General features: G+C 43.4%; 1 protein-coding gene across 1 annotated transcript in view; it reads left to right on the forward strand.

Annotated features, from left to right (window-relative positions):
* LIN54 (lin-54 DREAM MuvB core complex component) overlaps nt 1–17,709 on the forward strand; it is a 145,312-nt gene that overhangs the window by 66,030 nt on the left and 61,573 nt on the right. The window contains exons 5-6 of the mRNA XM_082243338.1: nt 6,066–6,212; nt 15,110–15,323. Coding sequence (XP_082099464.1) covers nt 6,066–6,212; nt 15,110–15,323 — 361 coding nt within the window. The remainder of the gene's footprint in view (nt 1–6,065; nt 6,213–15,109; nt 15,324–17,709) is intronic.

Genomic DNA, 17,709 nt, shown 5'->3' on the forward strand with positions numbered 1-17,709 from the left:
CAGTTTTTGGTCTATCCCGGGTGGAATTGGCTTGTCAGGGACAGGGCGCAAGGAAGCGACCCCCGCCCCATTTTCATCTGAAACTTCAGTCTGAGCCTATTCCTGCAGTTGCAGGTACCTCATCTGGGGTTGGTGACTCGGGTACTGTCTCTTCAGACAGTGAGGAAGATGTTTCGGCATCTACCATAGCCCGGGAGGAAGCGTTAGTAAACGCACTAATTGTATCTGTTCGGAGGTTACACCATCAAAAGTAGCTGATACTGAGATCCCATTTGGTACTAAGAAACGCACCAAGATGGCGAAAGTATTTTCCTTACCCAAGTGTTTCGGTAATGTAACTAAGGAGGTATGGGGTTATCTAGGACGAGCCACTACTATTTCCTAAACGCATTAATAGGCGTTATCCGTTCGAGGAATCACTCCTCAAGAGATGGATAGTACCATCTGTGGTGGATTTTCCAATCTCCAGATTGAACAAAGCTACGGTTATCCTATTGGTGGATGCTCCGTCCTTTAAAGATGATCGTAAGGTGGAAACTGTGTCTCGCGCCATCCTTTCCCTAATTGGGTCAGCTTTCAGACCAGTAATTGCTACTGGTCTAGAATGGACCAAGTGGCTTAGAGGGGAGAGATATCCCCCAGGCGGTATCAGATCTGGTGGAACAGATGATACAAGAGTTACAGTTTGTCTGCGACATTGCACTAGACGCCACTCCACTATTGGGGCGAGCATCAGTTTTCAGCAGTGGTCCTCAGGCATACACTGTGACTAAAATATTGGTCGGCAGACCAAGGCTCCAAGGTAGCTTTGGTTAAATCTCCCTTTTCAGGGTGTGCGCCTATCTTGGGGCCAATTTAGATGAGATTATTAAGGATCTCACTAGAGGAAAGAGCACTTTCTTGCCACCAAGTACTAAGGGTAAAAGATCCCGTCAGAGACGGGGGCCTTCTTTTTCCGCTCATAAAAAGTTTTTTCAGCCCAAGGGCGAAAAAAGCAAAGTCCGCCAAAACTCCTTTGGGAGGTTTTTTTAAGGGGCGCTGGTCAGGCAAGCAAAAGCCCGGCTCTTTCAGACCTGAAGATAAGACTACTAAAGCCTGAAGGTGCACCCCTGCCCATAGCTGGGGCAGGGGGACGTCTTCGCCGGTTTCCGCAATATTCGACTATCCCCGGATCGCTTAAGAGCTTACGGGGGGCAGTCACGGATTTAATGCAACAAGGAGTGGTGGTCCACGTTCCTTGGACAGAGCATTTCAAGGGTTCTATTCGAACCTTTTCACAATACCCAGAAAAGAGGGCAAAGTGCGTCCAATTCTGGACTTAAGAGCACTTAATCTTTTTTGTCAGGGTACAAAAATTCAAGATGGAGTCCATTCGCACAGTAGCGGCCTCCCTGCATCAGGGGGATTTTCTGGCGTCCATAGACATCTAGGATGCCTATCTTCACTTTCTTATTTATGCAGGACATCAGCGTTTCCTGCGTTTTTCCGTAGAAAGAGTACCATTTTCAGTTTCTGGCGTTACTCCTTGGTCTCGCCTCGACTCTCCGGGTCTTCACAAAGGTGTGGGCCCCAGTCTTGACGTTGTTACGACAACGAGACATATCGATTCTAGGTCACCTAGACGATCTTCTGCTCCATGTGGAGTCTCCGCAGACTCTATTACTAAACTTAGAGATCACCATGACCTCTTTGCAAGAGTTCGGGTGGCTGGTGAACCTGCAGAAGTTATCTTTGGTTCCCACCAGAAGGCTGGAATATTTGGGTCTAATTTTAGACACATCCAGGCTTGCATGAGGGTACTGGGTTTGATGGTGGCTTTCTTTGAAGCAGTACCAGTTGCCCAGTCCCATACCCGAATCCTTCAAGGAGAGATTCTTCTCAAGTGTAACCGAAATCCAGATTCCCTGGACAATCGGATCCGGCTGAGCGAGCGGACCAGGGAAGTCCCTGGTCTGGTGGTTTCGGTCTCCGATGCTCAGCCAGGGGAAGTCATTCCTACCAATATTTGGACGCTTATCACCACGGATGCCAGTCTATCCGGGTGAGGAGAAATTCTCGGCTCAGGGGCTTTGGTCCCTGGAAGAGTCCAGGTTACCGATAAATGTATTGAAACTGAGAGCGATCAGACTTTGTCTGATTCACTGGACCGAGCAGCTCCAGGGCAGCCCGGTTCAGATCCAGTCGGACAATGCCACAGCAGTGGCTTATGTCAATCATCAAAGGGGCACCAGGAGTGTCCTGGCGGCCATAGAAGTGGCCAGCATTCTTCGTTGGGCGGAACAAATGTTCCAGCTCATTCTGCGGTATTCATTCCGGGGGTGAATTGGCAAGCAGATTATCTCAGCCGTCAGATTCTGGATCAAGGGGTATGATCTCTTCATCCAGGGATATTCCACCAACTGTGCCTCCGTTGGGGCACTCCGAATGGGAGCTGTTGGCATCTCAGCTCAACAGGAAAGTGCGGAGGTTTGTGGTTCGTTCCCACGATCTTCTAGCAGACACCGCAGACATGCTGATCGCCCCATGGGGGCAGTATCAGCTACTTCCCTCCTCTCAAGTTACTGCCGAAGCTTCTTCGCAGGATAGAGGTGGAGGGAATTCCAATTATCCTGGTAGATCAGGACTGGCCTAGTCGGCCTGGTACGCCGACCTGGTCAGGCTGGTCACAGACGTTCCTTGGCGACTTCCTCTTACGGAGGATCTGCTGTCGCAGGGACCGATCTTCCATCCTGCTTTACGTTCGCTGGCTTTAACGGCCTGGTTATTGAGACCCAGGTGCTGAAGGACAAGGGATTGTCAGCTTCAGTTATTCCTACTCTAGTTAAAGCAAGGAAAGCGACTTCCAGAAAGATTTGTCATCGTACATGGAAGTCTTGTATTGCGTGGTGTGAATTCCTTGGGTTCCCTCCACGTCTTTATTCGGTAGCCCGAATATTGGCTTTTCTGCAACAGGGAGTTGAGCAGAAGCTGGCCTTGAGTGTTATCAAGGGTCTGTTTTCAGCATTAGCTATCTTCTTTCAGAAGGTTTTGGCTACTCATTCCTTGGTGCGGAATTTCATCCAGGGGGTGCGACACCTGGCTCCGCCAGTGCACGCGCCGTTACCATCCTGGGATCTTAATTTGGTGCTGTCGGTTCTTCAGACACCTCCCTTTGAAAATATCAGGGAGATTCCCTTGCTTACTTTATCCCAGAAGGTGGCCTTCTTGGTGGCTATCACTTCTGCACGCAGGGTGTCAGAACTGGTTGCATTATCCTGTTGTTCCCCAGATCTGGTGGTTCATAGGGATAAGGTTGTTCTTCATCCGAATCCATCCTTCCTTCCTAGGGTGGTTTCAAAGTTTCATTTGAATGAGGACATTGTATTGTCTTTCCTATGTCCTAAGCCCTATCATCCTCGAGAATTGCGTTGCATTCCTTGGATGTAGTTCAGGCGATTAGGATATATTTGAATACTACGGATTCATTTTGTAAGACGGATTCACTGTTTGTGATCACGGATGGCCCTAAGAAGGGGTTGCCTGTTTCTGCCGCGACCATCTTTAGATGGATCAGACAGACGGTGGTATAGGCTTATTCTATCTAAGGGTCGGGATCCCCCGTTCCCTGTTAAGGCGCATTCTACTCGGGCGCTTAGTGTTTCCTGGACCTTCCGCCATCAGGCGTCAGTGGTTCAGGTTTTCAAGGCGACTACCTAGTCGTCGGTTCATACCTTTACAAGATTGTATAAGGTTTATGTGAGGGCATCGTCAGATGCCTCTTCTGGCCACAAGGTTCCTGCAGGCCGCTGTTTGAGGAGACTGTTGGTCTACCTCGAGGGTTTTTTCGGGTAGGTCTCATCTGTGTGCTCGATGAGTCCCTTGATACTTCTGGTTGGCTCCGGTTGGGCCTTCTAGATTGGATTTTGATTTCTGTCAATCCCACCCCTCATTTGTGGCACTGCTTCTGGATGTCCCAATTGATGTGAATCAAAGAGGACTACGTCTGTCAATGAGCGACAGAGAAAATTGGATTTTTGTAAGATCTTACCGTAAAATCCTTTTCTCTTAGCTCATTGACAGACGTAGTACCCGCCCCTCTATCATTGAGTTGGGTTGGGTTAAATTCTCTGACACTGCTTCGTAACAGAACTGATTCTCTGTAGCAGACAGGAAGAGGATATACCCTCTGGGACTGCCCCTAGGGTGGAGCCAGAACGTTTTTTCTTTCTGCCTAGTCCTACTCCTGCGGAGGCAGCATAACCCAATTGATGTGAATCAAAGAGGACTACGTCTGTCAATGAGCTAAGAGAAAAGGATTTTACGGTAAGATCTTACAAAAATCCAATTTTTTATGGATATCTTTAAGAAATGGCTTTCTTCTTGCCACTCTTCCTTAAAGGCCAGATTTGTGCAGTATACGACTGATTGTTGTCCTATGGACAGAGTCTCCCACCTCAGCTGTAGATCTCTGCAGTTCATCCAGAGTGATCATGGGCCTCTTGGCTGCATCTCTGATCAGTCTTCTCCTTGTATGAGCTGAAAGTTTAGAGGGACGGCCAGGTCTTCGTAGATTTGCAGTGGTCTGATACTCCTTCCATTTCAATATTATCGCTTGCACAGTGCTCCTTGGGATGTTTAAAGCTTGGGAAATCTTTTTATATCCAAATCCGGCTTTAAACTTCTCCACAACAGTATCTCGGACCTGCCTGGTGTGTTCCTTGTTCTTCATGATGCTCTCTGCGCTTTAAACGGACCTCTGAGACTATCACAGTGCAGGTGCATTTATACGGAGACTTGATTACACACAGGTGGATTCTATTTATCATCATTAGTCATTTAGGTCAACATTGGATCATTCAGAGATCCTCACTGAACTTCTGGAGAGAGTTTGCTGCACTGAAAGTAAAGGGGCTGAAAAATTTTGCACGCCCAATTTTTCAGTTTTTTATTTGTTAACAAAGTTTGAAATATCCAATGAATTTTGTTCCACTTCATGATTGTGTCCCACTTGTTGTTGATTCTTCACAAAAAATTAGTTTTATATCTTTATGTTTAGTTTTATATCTTTATCTTTGAAGCCTGAAACATGGCAAAAGGTTGCAAAGTTCAAGGGGGCCGAATAACTTCGCAAGGCACTGTACACCATCACCCAAAACTTCATAGAATTGGATGTTTACACCTATATATATTTTGAGTTTTTCTTGGATTGTTTGGTTATAACACATATTGAGTAGAGCACAGACAGTGCTGGTATCTCACACTAAGTTTTAAATTGTGCATTTGTGCAAAACCGTGAAAATCAAAGGTACGCAATATTGTAAATAAGCAACTTACTTTAAAAATCTGAAAGTTGGCTTCACACCTATGCCTTCTGGCCGTGCGTGCACTGTATTGGTGTGGGCTGCGATAAAAAGATCCAGGCATATATTTTATCACAATCCAGCACGTTACACACGGTGCAAGATGTTTCAGAATGGTGCTGTGCTTGGTTGAATTAATGGAATTTATTTTTAAATTAAAAATAAAAATAAATACCGGTAAATAAATCAAGTGCCGCAATGTGTTTGAGTTTTTCTTGGATTGTTTGGTTAGAACCCATATTGAGAAGAGCACAGACAGCACTGGGATCTCACACTTCTAATTTTCAAAGGACATCACACCTTTTACCTGGCAGCAGTCTAATTACAAATTTAACCCCTACTTAGCACAGAGCGCGGGAACATTACTAAATAATTTAAAACTCATCTATATTTGCAATTTATTAACGACACAGATTATCTTTTACATTTAGATGGAATGTTGTAAGCTATGTTGTGTTTTTTGTGTGCTAATAATGATTTTAGGGTATATTTATGGAAAATACAGTTTTGATAGACATTTGTAACTATTTTGGGATGTACAAAATCAGGATCACCATCTTCTTTTTTTTTTTTTTTTTCTAGCCTCCTGTGTTTTCATAAAATGTATGATTTACAAATAAAAATCGTGACCTGGCAGTAATTGGGTTAATGTAAAGATTATTTTGCCTTTTTTTTTTTCCTCTCCATTTCAGCATTTTTAAATCTATCTTGTAATATACTCCTCAGGTCACAGTGGTATCGGTTGCATCCCAGCCCACCAGCTCTCCTCAGAAGACAGTTAGTGTGCCCATAAGTATGGCCCAACTTCTGAGTGTTCAGACATCCACTTCCTCTTCTCCTGCAAAGGCTGTTACTAATAGTACAACTGCTCAGGTAATCCCTGTGGTTTCACTTCTGCCAGTTTTTCACTTCTTACTTTTGATTTTTACTTCTTTCTTTTTAATTTTTCAAAAAAGATAAGATGAGACCAGAAGTAAGTGATTTTTGTTTTGGTTCAACATTTAATTTCAATATTTATGAGTTGGAGAATAATACAGTAAATTCAGGGACACTGGAAGGCCTGTACTGTATTGCTAGGTAATTCTGCAACCCACAGGTGGACTGAACACTGGCAAACAGAAAAATTGAGGGCCACCTTAGGATAAACCCCTCCTGCTCCCAGCATGCCTATTTTTTTTCTAGTGTCCTAGGAGGATGGACATGTTTGCTCTGCTGCAAAAGGTTAAACTTTTTTGCTAGCTACTGTTTTCTTCAATCAAGATTGCTGCCACATTGCTGCTACGTTTTATACAGCTATCAGGATCGGCCTTTTCTAAGCCTCAGTTAAAGTGCTATACCTGCACCCTGCTGCACTGGATGTGGGGATCTAGCCAGCATTGTGGCTCTTTCCAGCTACCTCGAGACTAGGAACTCTTGACCCCTGTAAGTTTCCCGCTATTGCTGGGTGGCTTTTAAGTTTCTCACCATGAAAGAGGAACTGGACGCTAACACCGTCTGATGAATGAAGTGTGGTGGGCTATGTACGCTTTTCTGCCATTTAGCGTATAGGAAGCACCATCCAATTATAGTATTGATTAAAGAGACATTGAACTGGATCCTCATTTTGTGTCAGGCTCTCAACTTATCGTGACCTGGACACATTCGGCCAGCTGACTCTAAACCTGCTACCCAGGCAGCTGAGTTTGTGAATATCTGGGGCCTAGCCATATACCCTAAACTTTGCTTTCTTCTGCTTTGCAGTCCAGCATGTTTGATTGTAGACAAAGGGAACAATGTCACTGTACAGGGTTCTTTCAGCTCATGTTCTAATAGTTTTGGTGATGCCTTCATTGTGCCCCTTGAGAATCCCGACTTTTAGCTGCCTAGATTTTTGCCCTCCTTTATAGTGCCCCGTTACTTCATTGTAGTCGTGTAAGATTGTTTGAACCAAATGGCACTACAGTAGTGATTGCTGACTATGACTACAGAAGCCAAAGCATGCTTCTGTGTCTTCCCCTGCATATTCTTTTATAGACCTATGTATAAAAAGTGCATGGTACAAGGTACCAATATGCCTGCATGTCCTAAATAATCAGCATTTCCTTAGCTTTGCTGCAGGTCTTCTGCAATTTGTTGCCTTTTTTTTCTGTACCTCGGGCATTTATCAAGGTGCTGACCCCAGTCAGTCTTACCCTGCTTTCTGGGCATCCCTTGTGGGATATCTTGACAACCTTTTGCTGAGGGGGAACAATCACCTTTTGTTCTGGCTGACTCCTTTTTAACCACTTGCTGACCGCCGCAAGTACATATACTGCGGCGGTCAGCCCCTCACAGGCAAAGTGATGTACCGGTACGTCACTAGCCTGTGAGGCTCTGGGGAGCGAGCGCACGCCGCCGGAGGAGCGCTCACGGACCCCCCCCCCCCGCGCGTGTGACAGGCGGACCCGATGTCCGCTGGTCACTCGGCGATCGTCGGTGGAGAGGGAGAAAGGCAGGCGGCTAGTGTAAACAAGCCGCCTGTCATTCTTCCCTGTGTAGAAACAGTGATTATACGGTTCTACTATGTATTGATCACTGTTCCTACAGCTCAAGCCACAGCCAATCACAGTTAGAATCACGCCCCTAGGGACACACACCACCCCTCCCTCTCAAAAAAAGTTACCCCTTCACTACCAGTGTCATTTTACAGTAACATTGCATATATATAGCACTGATTACTGTAGAAATGTCACTGGTAACCCCAAAAGTGTCAAAAATGTCAGTCAAGGGTCCGATCTGTCCGTCCCAATGTAGCAGTCCCGCAAAAAAAATTGCAGATCGCCGCCATTACGCGTTAAAAAAAAAAAAATACAACAAAAATGACAAAAATCTTTCCATTTGTTAGTAAACGCGATAACTTTTGCGCAAACCAATCAAAATACGCTTTTTGCGATTTTTTTTTTTTACCAAACATATGTAGCATAAAACAAATTGGCCGAAAATGTTAAAAAATTTTGATTTTTACATTTTTTCTGGGGAATTTCATATAAAAAAATATTGTTATTTTTGCAAAATTGTTGCTCTTTTTTTGTTTATAGCGCATGATCAAAAAATCGCACAGGTGATCAAATATCACCAAAAGAAAGCTCTGTTTGTGGGAAAAAAAGGACGTCAAATTCGTTTAGGTACAGCGTCGCACGACCGCGCAATTGTCCGTTAAAGTCACGCAGTGCCGAATCGCAAAATACCCCCTGGTCAGGAAGGGGGTAAAATCTTCCGGGGCTTAAGTGGTTAAAGAAGTTTGGCTGCTCCTAAATCTTCAAAAATCAGTGCTGGAGAACTGACTCATCGTTTGAAAAATCTATGTCTGATCTAAAACGTCAAACTCTCGGCTCTCGATTTCTTGCCTGATTCTTCACTTCCGAAAAAAAAACAAAACTAAAGCAAGTCCTGGGAGTGGACAACTCGCTAAATGTCAAACCCTTTCAGGGGAAGTGCATCCAATAGCCAATCTAGTAGAAAAAGAACCCCACCAGGATAGAGCACCTCAAAGGCTAATAATAGCGATAAAAAAATATATTTATTGGACATCAAAAATACAACCTACAAAAGCCATACAACAAGTGTGTCAGTTACCCAAGGAGAGGGAACCCCAAACCCAACTTGCCTCCCACCCGCAAACCCCCCCCCCCCATCCCATCATCCCCCAACCCAAAAGGGCCCCCCTCCCCCAGCGTCCCAAAGTATGCTGAATAACCTAACCACCTTCACAATCCCAAACCTCTCTTCTACCAGCAGATAGTGTCCTCCAATGTCGCTGTTTAAAAGCAAATTCCCAACGTATTTCTTATTGGGCTGAAAAAAAATGTGTAAATCCCTGCGATGTACTGAGCACAAGGATCGATGCAGATAGGGGCCTAGTCCATAGAGAGTAAATGTTCGTTTATAGACTGTCCGATATCACCCGTTTTTTTCAACCTGATTAGGATTACGCTAAGCAATTGCCTTTTACTCTGATCTATGCTTTTTCTCCCCGATACTACTTCTTTATCCGATTTGCAGGATCGAGATGACCAATTTTCTATCCTGCTTCATGGCTCTAGTCTTAAACCAAGGTTAAACCAAGGCTTTTTTTTTTTTTTAAATATATTTTTATTGAACATATGAAACAATTACAAGGCCTGTGTTGCATACAAATAACACATTTCTTTAAACAGCAAAAATTATGTATGCAGACAGAGAGTTCTTGCATTTTATAATAACAGTATCACACATATTATACTCAAGGGTATTAGTGAACAAAACATGAAAGATACTGTGAGAGGGGGGATTTGGAGGGAGTAAGGATAGGAAAAAGAGATTGACACTCTCGCATGGGACGTGAAGAGAACGTCAATCATGTAAGCTAAGTACAGAAAAAGGTGACTCTTACTGGCTGAACTATACACATAGTCTACTAGCATTATGACAGTATGTTTAGATATGGGGGGGGGGGGAAGAAGGGGGGTGAAGAGGAATAGAGGTATCCATGAGATCCAGCTTGAGGCAGTCAATGAGTAGGCGATGGGTACGGTCCTGTAAAGGAGGGAACATGAAGGGTGTTGCCTTAAATTCTCAGCCTGCCTAATGTATCGGAAATGGAAGCCTTTAAATACCATTCCGTGAATTGGAAGGGAACCATCCAAACTTTCAGTTCGTCTGCGTTAAAGGTGTATTGCAGGAAAGAGCGCCATCTGGAGAAAAACGTTTCCATAGACGAGAATTTATCAATATCCGGATTTCCTTTTTCCATGTGAAGAAGTGCTTTAAGATCATTGCAAACCATGGAAATCGACGGGGGAGTGTTGGAAGTCCAAGTCTTTAGAATTGCTTTTTTGGCCGCCAAGGTACATAAATGGGTCCAAGGGGGTAGCCATTTACCCTTCCGATTTGGAGCAGTTGAGGACTGTGATGGCTCTTCGTAGCCGAATAAGAACAAGTGGGGGGATTTTTCCAGCCTGATTCCCAGAACCTCCTGTATAAAAGTCAACACCTCGTCTTGTTTCTGGGACGAGGTGTTGACTTTTATACAGGAGGTTCTGGGAATCAGGCTGGAAACCAAGGCTTTTAAAACCAAGATTCTGAGGGACAGGGCCCATTTTTGAATAAGTAATTCCAACATTGTTAAAAGTTAGTCTACTTCTCACAAGGTCTAACACCTTATGTGGAAGGCATCCTTTGCATGGTAAAAAATGCAAGGCCTTAATTAGATGATTCTCCAAGGTTATGGTCTCAAGGTCGGGTTATTGCCTTTCCTGACAAGGCACAATCGACGCTTACTACTGTGAGTGCTTCTTAAACTCTGACATCAGGCTACTGTTTCCCAGATTTGCATAGCTGCCACATAGTCTTTTGTTAACAGGTTTTCTAAGTTTTAAGTAAAGCAAAAAAGTCCTGGATGGCCGTACTCCAGATGCAACACCTTTTTATTGTGTATAAAAAAACTCATACAGCAACATGGAGATCAAGTACAGCAAGCAGCAATAACAGCTGACGCATTTCACACCATAGTCTGGTGCTTAATCATAGCTGACTTCATAAATGGACAGGAAGTTATATATATATATTCAGCATAAATGCATAGCAATTTAGCTAATTGGTTACAAATGATATACACCTGTTACAAACCACATGTGAATGTTAAGCGCAAAAACCAACAAATGAGGATGATGAAGTGGGGAAAGAGACCGGGGTAGAGCTGCATTAACTCAGTCTCAGATATAATAAAATGAAACAGTCATTCACCTACAATTTCACCGAATACATTCTCAGCATGGGTATAAATCCATGAAAAGAGCAAATAAAAAATATGATATAATAAAAACATCAAACTAGTGTACAGAATATATAAACAAAAATAAAGACAGGGATTAAAAAAAACAGTAAATATAAGTCCAAAGACCAAAATTCTAAGTCTCCATTCACACTGGTACGACTTGTCAGGCGACTTGGTCAGCCTGACAAGTCACGCACCGTCGCGTCCCATAGTGTAGTACAGGACCGGTTCTAATAGGAGCGACACAAGTCGCTCTGACAAGGGTCCTGTACTACTTCGGAGCGACTTGCATACACATTCATTTTATGAAGTCTGTGCAAGTCGTGCCGAAGTCGCGGTGCACGCGACTTCACAGGTCGCCCCCGAAGTCGGATCGCCATAGTGTGAAGACTAAATACCATCAAAACATATCATTTACATTTACTGCAGCATACAAAGACAAATACAGATGTAGCACCCTCCTAGGTAGGTGCTAGGAAAAAGCAAATATGTGGCCCTGTCTGCTTATCAGGGGGGCCTGATCATTTAGTTGGGCTGTCACATATTTCCAGGTGTGATCTGTTGAGCCTGGGGAGTCTCCCCACTGTTTCCAATGAGGGCTATTATTGGACAGTGGAGAAAACCTAGCCAATAGCACACCAGGGCTTATAGCTGTCTCAGTGGGCGGAGTTTTCCACAATGCACCCTGGGATAAGTTATAAGTCTGAGGGGAGCATGTGACAGGGGTCTTTGGCGGGAAGCAGAGTCCCAGGAGGAGGCTGACTGCTGTCTCTCCTCCTGTAAGATCTTGAGAAGGCCTCCTGGGCAGTCGGCCTAGAGGACGAAGGTTGAGCTGGGCTGCAGAGAGGGATCCAGAGTGCTGTGGGCCGAGTGGAGCTGCTGGGCAGAAGTTTCGGGAAAAAACAGTGTCTTGAGTTCTTGAAACCACCCAGGGGTCTGCCTAGGAGAGGGGACCAGTCCAGAAGGTCAAAGGGATCTGGGAGCCAGCTAACCAGTAGAGGAGGCTTAGGAAAGGGGGTTCCAGTGTCTAAGCCCTGAAGATAAGAGAGTGAAAGGGGGCGCCGGTGTGGGCCCTGAAGTGTTCGGCAGTGAGTATACATGTAGCTACCTCAGCAAGGAGTGCTTAAGGAAGTTTAAAGTTGACTTCTTCATTCAGGAAAGCAGTCAGAAGTCAGTTCAGCATTAACAGGCAGCAGGCCAGCGTTAACCATCGTTAATCGGCATTGACCGGCATCCAGCCAGCGTCAAATCTGTGCCAAACAGCATTTTTCATTTGTCCCCTTTGCAATTTGTGTATAGTTGAGCCAAAGGAGTATCCCACTCATCCCTTCTCCCATCCAAGTTACCAAATAAATACAAAAACCAAAAGATACTGGACTGGTCATTGTCTCAGTGCTCACACTTGGAGAAACCTGCCTAAATGTGCTGTTGTTGCTAGCGATTACCCAGGGGGACCCATATCCAGCAAAACAGCTGGGAATTGTGCTACACAAATATATCCACACAGATCAGTATATCCATTAATTTATCATTAAATACTAGTGGGAACTATGTCTTTGTCCCCAGATGAACTCAAATGGTACAAACAAAGAAAGATCATTCTGATCCACAACACGCATATAAAGCTGTCTAATAGTACACAATGAAATGGATAAGGAGAAAAGGGTAAGATGTTAAAATGGTAGTATACTCCACTTTTTACCTTTTACCTACTGGTAAGCCTATAATAAGGCTTACCTGTAGGTATAATTAATATCTCCTAAACCTGCAAGGTTTAGGAGATATTCGTCCTGCATGCGGACCTTCAGAGCTCTTTGCCGGATCCTTGCCGCAAAGTAACTCCCGCCCGCATGCGTGGGAGTGACGTCATCGCGGCTCTGGCCACTCACAGCGCCAGAGCCGCCGAACCAGGAAGAGACGCCAAGGGAACATGACGGCTCCCTCAGAGGTGATCGGGTGACCGTGTCGGGGCTTCGTTTTAAGGTAAGTATTTCATAATGAGCTAGTATGCGATGCATACTAGCTCATTATGCCTTTCTCCTGCAGGGTTTGTTTTTTTTTTTTTTTTTTTGTTTTTTTTTTTAGGTGAGTATACAACCACTGTAATCATAAAAATGGTAAACATCCCATTCAAAGTTCAAGCCTACTAGTTTTCTGGTATTTAAATAAAAAACCCAGAAAACTTATTTTTTACAAAGCATTCTAAATTTATCACCTCCTCAGTGGGCGGCAAGATCTTTTCTATACCCTGAATTTCAAGACTAGATACATCTTTGGAGTGAAAATCACCCCAGTGTTTAGCTACATTGATAGCATGATCTTTTTCAATATCATAAAGATGGTCACTTAGGCGATCTCTTAATCTGTGTGTTGTACTGCCCACATACTGAACGTGGCACAATCTACATGTAATGACATAGATAACATATTTCATATTACAATTAATAAATGATCCTATTTTAAATGTTTTGCCAGTAGAGGTAGATCGAGCCAAATCTCCTTTTTTAATGTGCTGACACACATGCACTAAACCACATTTAAATTGCAGCCAATGTGCATTGGATCTACTATTGGTATAAAGGCTGGGGGATAAAGTATTGCCCAAAGTGGGTGCTCTATGGGATTCCATTTTTATCCTGTCAGATAAGATCTTAGCATAAGTGGGATCATTAGTTAATACCGGAAGATACTTGAGGATAATTTTCTCATATTTTGTACTGAACGCAGTAGAAAATATAGGAACATTCACCTGATGGGAAACTTCAACCAAAGTGCGTTTTCGTGTGTTTTTATTTTTATTATGTGCGGTTTTATTATTATGCGTGTTCTTTTTCCTTTCTCTTAATTGTGACGTGGAGTATGCCCTTTAATAGCTCTCTTAAGAATGCTATTGGAGTATCCTCTTTCCATAAAGCGATGTGTCATAAGTGTAACTACCTCCTTAAAATCTGCGTCCTCACTACAAATGCGTCTCAGTCTGAGAAATTGACCAACAGGTATTCCTTTTCTTTATTTTACCAGGTTCAATAGTCATTTTATTTTACCAGGTTCAATTATCCAATGCCAGCTTCTAGCATAAGGTCCTTCAAGAAGCTCTTTTACCTGCAGGCTGTCTATTTTTGTTTTGTTTAGGGCTCCTGTTGGCATTTGCTTGTTGTTGCCCACCCCTCATTTGACTGCTTTTGGAAGTCCTCAAGATTAAAGCGGGATTCTACCCAAAAGTGGAACTTCCGCACATTTGCTTCCTCTCCCCCTCCGGTGCCACATTTTGCACCTTTCAGGGGGAGAAGGGAACAGGTACCCTTCCCCACTTTCGGAAGACAGCGCCGTGGCACCGTCCTCCGGAAAATCCGTTCTCCTCCTCCTTCCCCCGCCACCGAGCCTATGAGAATGCGCAGCGCGCTTCGCGCAGTAGGGAACCAGCTGTGAAGCCGAAAGGCTTCATTGCCAGCTTCCATTAGAAAGAATGGCGGTGGCAGCACCCAGCAGCCGTATCGGAAATTTGGCTGGGGTGCTGACATTGCAGGCTCCCAGGTAAGTGCCTATATATTAAAACTTACAGTATTTGTAGCTGCTGACTTTTATTTATTTTTTTCTCCAGGCAAAACTCCTCCTTAAACTCTCTGTGTCACTCAATGGATGAGAAAGAGAACAGGGTTTTTTGCTCTCCGTTAAAGTCTGAAGTCTGTTGAGAGATACAAGTCACACCCATCTTTTTTTTTTTTATACTCTCAGTACTGCTTAGATACAAAACTGCTGCATGCTAATAGTAAGAGAGCTTATCTTGGGCTGGCTTACATTTTTTTTTTTTTTATTTGCCATTGTTCAATCCTGAGCACTGTAAAACCCAAATATCTTCCTGTGTCCCTCAATGGACTCAAGAAAAGAATTGTACAGCGGGTCAATCATTTTTTAAAAATAAAAAGGTGTGTTTATACTATTAAACTCTAAATTACATGTAATTTGCCTCTGTTTTTTTTTTTTTTTTTTTCTTCAGACTGTAAAACCAGCAGTTCAGACAATAACAGTTGGTGGTGTTAATGCAACACCACAGTTCAAAACAATCATACCGCTTGCAGCAGCTCCAAATGTACAGCAGATTCAAGTCCCTGGAAGCAAGTTTCATTATGTAAGGCTTGTTACTGCATCAACAGCAAGCAGCTCCACATCTAGTCAGAACCCAAGCACCAGCACTCAGCCTCTCCAGCAAGGTATGCTTTTCTTTATCTAGCTTATATTTATATGTATATTTATTTGGCCAGGTATAATATAATGCATGTGTACTGTGTTGGTTTTTTAATTTTCGGACAGTGACCAGGTAGTGTTGATACACGCTCTAATCCGCTTTTTAATCCCTCTCCAAGCTATATATCTACACTGGATATTCATGTGCAGGTGATGTGTGCAGCCTAGAATCTCTGTGCCCTCTGCTCCTCGGGTCTGGGCCATCTTCTGAGTTCATCCTAGCTTTGTTGCTAATGGTCAACTTCTCTACTCTGTTTAGGGAGGTTTATTCGTCAGTCATGCATGACTTAATTGGCCAAATGGCATATATGTATGATGCTGAATCTTTCCGGCCTTTCTGAATGAACCTGCCTATGAGGAAATGTGTTCTTCTACCATCACTCCCAAACGTTGAGACCGTTTTGGTTTTGATGTCCCCCCTGTCTAGGATCCTTTAAAATTCTTAAGACTGCCAAGACCTTTCTGGTGCACCCACTGTTCTATGTCTTCCTTTATGAAGACTGGAAATATTCTGACAAAATATTTGTACCTCTCAAGCACCTGTTAGCCCTGTGCCGTTTTTAGGAGGACTTTGTCAAAAGTGGCCTTCCCTCTTTGTGGATCTGACAGTGTCATGTCTTAACAAAGCATCCACTATTTCAGTGGAGCATGAACCTGTCCTTAAGGACTCATCAACAAGAGTCTAGAAGTTTTTTTTCTACAACTTTGTCCTTTCTGGCAGGCCTTGCTTTGCATTCTGCTTTTGTTGTGACCATGATCTGTCAAACCTTGACTGACAGGTCTAAGGTTATTAGAGCTCTGATCACTATGGTCTTTGATCCATAATGATTGGATCAAATGGCTGTAGCTTTGAACTACAACGTTCGTTGGCCACTGGAGGTTTCCTGTCATGTTTCACGCATGAGTCTCATGTCAGCTCGCATGTAGAGAACACTTTGGACTGTGAAAGCCAAATCTAAGAAGTGCTTGCTCCGTATGGTCTGTGAGAAATAACAGCTTGAGGTATGTTCTGGGGTATGCTACTGATGGTATCCACACCCACCTTCTTCAGCCAAAGAGGTCTAAAGGCCATTACACACGATAAGAAAATCTGTAGGGAAAATTCGTCCGACGACCGATCTGCCGATTTTCGGATTGTTAGTATGGTGCTTTCGACAGCCAACTCCGACTTTTCGGCTGACAAAATCCTGATGTGCAGGCTATAAATTTTTTGTCAAGATAGAAAAAAGATAACACTATACTAGTGTATCTCCCCGTGCCTCGGAAACACGATAAGAAAATCTGTAGGGAAAATTCGTCCGACGACCGATCTGCCGATTTTCGGATTGTTAGTATGGTGCTTTCGACAGCCAACTCCGACTTTTCGGCTGACAAAATCCTGATGTGCAGGCTATAAATTTTTTGTCAAGATAGAAAAAAGTTAACACTATACTAGTGTATCTTCCCGTGCCTCAGAAAAGGTTTTGATTAAATATAACGTCCACGTCACGAAAGTCACAAACTTTTATTTATTGAGCATGAAGCACTGTGCACCTGATCACCACTTGATAAGACTTTATTTATTGAATTTTACATTTATTTTATTCACATCTATTGATCACCACCGGAAAAGACTTATTTATCTATTTATCAATTTCTTGGAACTTTTTATTCATTTTCATATGTTCAATTGATTTGTATTTTCACTTATACTGTAAAGATAAGTTTTCAACATTGTTCACATACATTAAGATAATTGTTTTTTTTTTGCGGCAAGCGCTGTATATAGCCTAGGCTATTTTTCTATCATATAAAACTTTTGTCGTCCGTAATACAATGTCCGATTTTCCTCTCATTAGTACAGATTTCGACGGAAAAAATCTTAAGAGCAAGACTAGGCATGCTCAGAGACGAAAGAACACATACAAAGCAGTCCAACACATGACATCACTTCTGAATTAGAATTCTGTCATACGGGAAAATTCGTATGAAAATAACCTCTTCACTTTCCACATCAGACTAGCATGCCACAAATAACGGACGACAGATCGTTCGATAATCTTATCGTGTGTACGGGCCTTTAGTCTCCGTCTATGAAGACTCATCTGTTGAAAGTCAAGAAAAGTCTCTCTTGTTACTTTTCAGACTCAATCTCTTAAAAGTGGAGCTCCATCTATAAAAAAAAATGTAAAAATTAACAGCTACAAATACTGTAACACACACTTATCTGTCCTGGATCCAGCAATGTTCTACCTGACCCAGGTCTTTGCCGGTCTTTGGGTGCAAAGGCCGGCATCTTAACTGTGGGCAACCAACTGTGACTCCTTGCGGCTTCACAGCTAGCTGCCCACTGTGCATGTGCGATCTGCGCTC

Source organism: Pelophylax lessonae (genome assembly GCF_965119305.1).
Source record: "Pelophylax lessonae genome assembly, chromosome: 1".
In the NCBI taxonomy this organism is placed as follows: Eukaryota; Metazoa; Chordata; class Amphibia; order Anura; family Ranidae; genus Pelophylax; species Pelophylax lessonae.